Raw genomic sequence first — 4,013 nt, 5'->3', positions numbered from 1 at the left:
AAATATAAATTGTTATGTGGATTGTAATTAATGGAYATTTTTTTAGGGGTTGATACATTTTTCGTACGGGAAAATCAAGTCTGACATTTTTCAGTGGAAATTACAAACTTCAGAAGCCTTTTTAAACCTCAAATATACTACACGTTTTAAATGTCCYGTATTGCAGGAAATTTGTCCTGCAACAGGGTGATCAAATTAAAATCCTACATCTATATGGCTTTGGTTTAAAGATAATGTTTATATTATATTGTGCCTTTTTATTTGACAGTATACTGCAGTTCAGTGTGGCTTCACACAGTCAATGTTATCCTTTGTATAATAAACACAATCCAGGCATTACACTGATCTGATTTCTAATATTGTGGTCTTAATTAGGCTGCCTATGTGATGTCTAGTCCTTTTCCCCTCATTACTTCGGATCATAGACTGTTTAACTGTAGGYTCTTCAATTACCATAGACGTGCACTAAATCTGTCAGAACAATTCATATCACAACTGAATATCTTCTTCTCACACCATTCATACTGAGATGTCATGTTTTTATTTATTTTTCAAATTCACCCTAGCGGCGACCTCAACCGATTGATATTCCTGACATGCGCATTACAAACTGCAATCTGACCACATAATCGGGAGAGAACGACAGTGTAGGCAGGACCGCAATGGGAAAGCGGGTGATTTTATCAAATTGATCAAAAATCGCTGACAAGATGTCCGACGCGAGTAGAAAACCCCAATCGCTACGCATCTGTACTTATTGAAGTGGATACGATACACACAGAACCTGCAGAACAACCAAAAGTAAATACTTTTTCCAAGGGGAGGAAGTTTGTTGTGTCGAAGGAAATATAATAGCCCGGTAAAGCAGGGACAGACTGCGGAAAACTGCCAGAGCGGGGGACAGTCAGAATACAAACCCACCCACCCAGTCAGCCATGGAAGAGTTTGGGTCAGCGTTGGAGAAGAATGTGGCCGATYTAACGGTTATGGACGTGTATGACATAGCCGCGGTGGTGGGCCAGGAGTTTGAGCGGATCATTGATCAGTATGGATGCGAGGCGCTGTCCAGGCTCATGCCAAAAGTGGTGCGGGTACTGGAGATCCTGGAGGTGATGGTCAGTAGGAACAGCATYAGCCCGGAGACAGAGGAGTTGAGGCTGGAACTGGACAAACTACGGCTGGACCGGATGGACCGGCTGGAGAAAGAGAAGAAACATAAGAAGGTCATCATTAGTTTATACATGATAAGATTAATAATATGCCAAGTTGTAACCAAACATAATTGATAACRGTASGCCAAATAATGTATGGTKAAGATATGACAATACTGGTAACAAACATAGAAAAGTTTAAGAGAAGACAACTCATTTGCCATGCCATCATGAAAAGAATGCAATGAGATTATTTTAACAATAACTTTGGAAAGTGTACTAGGCATTTAGAAAATCTAACTGATGTGCCCAAATAAAATTGGACTCTGAGGTGAATGACACTTCATTGACTGAGGATAGGCTATATTGTTACAATTAGGCCTGCCTCTTTGTATCGCTGCTATACCCGTGCTATGTCGCAGGAAGTCACTTAGGATGTTTTGGGGATAGAAATATCCTCTTACAAAATATATAGGGTCACAACACAAGTCTTCACTTGACTGGTGCATTACTGTGCATAGTAGGTCTACAACGTGTTTACATGAAGGCATATCTCTCTACCCTAATCATGTCCCTCTGCGACAGTCAGAGTAGGTGCACTAAAAATACAAATGTCGTTGCTGGTCTCATGACAGTGACATGGTGGGAGTTAAACTGGCCTGTCATTGGTTGACTGAGATGTGTCTCCTGACTCAAATGAAGTGTGTCACGACATAAATGTTACTTAGGCAAGAGAGCCATCTTTATTACTTCAAATCAAACTTTATTAGTCACATGCTCCGAATACAACAGGTGTAGGCCTTACAGTGAAATGCTTACTTACAGAGCCCCTAACCAACTATGCAGTTTTAAAAAATACAGATAAGAAAAATAAAATAAAAGTAACAAATAATTAAAGAGCAGCAGTAAAATAACAATAGCGAGACTATATACAGGGGGGTACCAGTACAGAGTCAATGTGCGGGGGCACTTGTTAGTTGAGGTAATATGTACATGTAGGTAGAGTTATGGCCCCTGGAAATGCTTAGGATGATATGTTTAAATTTAAACTTCAAATAAATGCTTTGGAAATGTTCAGTAGAAAGTTAAGTAGGCCAGAGAAAAATGTGGGTTCCTTAAGCATTCTTTGGGAAGGGTGATAGTTCTATGTGGAACCATACTGACCCAAATAACCCTTTGAGCCCTTCAATGGTTCTTTGCAGTTTAAAAAAGGGTTATTTCCTCTTTTATTGATAATTAAAATGTAGTGGCTGTGGCTCATTAGAATATTTTAGGTCGTGCATTGTTCACAGCTCGTTTTGTGCACGAGAGTGTCATTYCAGTTGATCTAATCTGTTGTGTTACGCGATTGTAGCACATGGGGATGTGTGAAACTAACTAAGCGCTTCAGCACTCGGGGGTCCCCGTCTGTGAGCTCGTGTGGCCTACCACTTTGCGGCTGAGGCGTCGTTGCTCCTAGACGTTTCCACTTCACAATAACAGCACTTACAGTTGACTGGGGCAGCTCTAGCAGGGCAGACATTTGATGAACTGACTTGTTGGAAAGGTGGCACCCTATAACTTTGAAAGTCACTGAGCTCTTCAGTAAGGCCATTCTACTGCCAATGTTTGTCTATGGAGATTGCACTGCTGCGCRTTCGATTTTATACACCTGTCAGCAACGCGTGTGATTGGAATAGCCGAATCCACTAATTTGAAGGGGTGTCCACATACTGCTGTATATATGGTGTATATATGCTGTATATATGGTGTATATATGCTGTATATATGGTGTATATGTGACCATGGCCAGTGACAGTATCTTGTGAAAGACTCACGTATGGCCTTGTGTCAATTAAGAACGGTTGACAAATACGGCAGTAGTTCTCAATTCCCTCCTCAGGGACCCCCAGCTGTTCCAGAGATACCACACCTGATTCAACTTGTTAATGAACACAATAATAACATCGAAGGCATTTTTACAATTTAACATGGCCATTAAACAAGAATGAAAATCCCTGGATGGTTCTACAAGGATCCTTTGAGATTTAGAAAGATTCTTTATAGAACCATTCTCCATAAAGGTTCTTTAAAGAACCATTTATAAGGGTTCTATATAGCCCCAAAAAGGGTTGTAAGCATAGCGGAACCCTATATTGGTGCTATATAGAGKTTTTTTAATGGTTCTTTATAGGAYCTTAGGAAAGGGTTCTTTATAGCACCATACAGATTCCATTTAGAACCTTATGAGAATAGTTATTTATAGAACATTCAAAGGTTCCATATAGCAGCAAAAAGGGTTCTGCTATAGTTATAAGCCAATTAACCCTTATTTGGAACTATATAGAACCATTTGTTTTTAGTGTGTMGGCTATGCAAACAACAGTAAWGCTGACAGTAAAGCCAGAGTATAGTCTATGAGACCAACTGTCTTTAAACGGCACGAGGATGAAGACATTCATTGACAGACAGGAGAAAGCCACTGTAAAAGTTCAGGTTGAAAACAAAACGGATGGCTTTTGTATAGCYTAYCAATGCACATGTTGTAGGAAAAAAGGTGCTATCTAGAACCTAAAAGGGTTATTCGGCTGTCCCTATATAGGAGAAYCCTTTGATGAACCCTTTTTGGTTCTGTGGAAAGGGTTCTACATGGAACCCAAAGGGTTCTACCTGGATCCAAAAAGGGTTCTCCTATGGGGACAGCCGAAKAACCCTTTTGGAACCCTTTTTTCTAAGAGTGTGATTACTCAAACAAATTATGGCTCAGTGGAATGTCTGTGGCCACGTCCTAATATTAGCCCAAATGGCTTCTTTTCCTTGTGTGCTTTCAAACCATTGACCAGAGAGACACACGATGAGAATGAGCACAGAGACAGACCCACG

General features: G+C 40.4%; 1 protein-coding gene across 1 annotated transcript in view; it reads left to right on the top strand.

Moving 5' to 3' along the window:
• The first annotated feature begins 623 nt into the window (after window positions 1-623).
• Window positions 624-4,013, top strand: part of LOC111962825 (RILP-like protein 1) — a 24,717-nt gene continuing 21,327 nt past the window's right edge. The window contains exon 1 of the mRNA XM_070443254.1: window positions 624-1,268. Within this exon, the coding sequence (XP_070299355.1) occupies window positions 936-1,268 (333 nt within the window). The 5' untranslated portion in view covers window positions 624-935. The remainder of the gene's footprint in view (window positions 1,269-4,013) is intronic.

This window comes from Salvelinus sp. IW2-2015, linkage group LG4q.1:29 (genome assembly GCF_002910315.2).
Source record: "Salvelinus sp. IW2-2015 linkage group LG4q.1:29, ASM291031v2, whole genome shotgun sequence".
Taxonomy (NCBI): Eukaryota; Metazoa; Chordata; class Actinopteri; order Salmoniformes; family Salmonidae; genus Salvelinus; species Salvelinus sp. IW2-2015.
The sequence above is the reverse complement of the archived record's forward strand: the minus strand, read 5'-3'. Positions and strand labels throughout refer to the sequence as shown.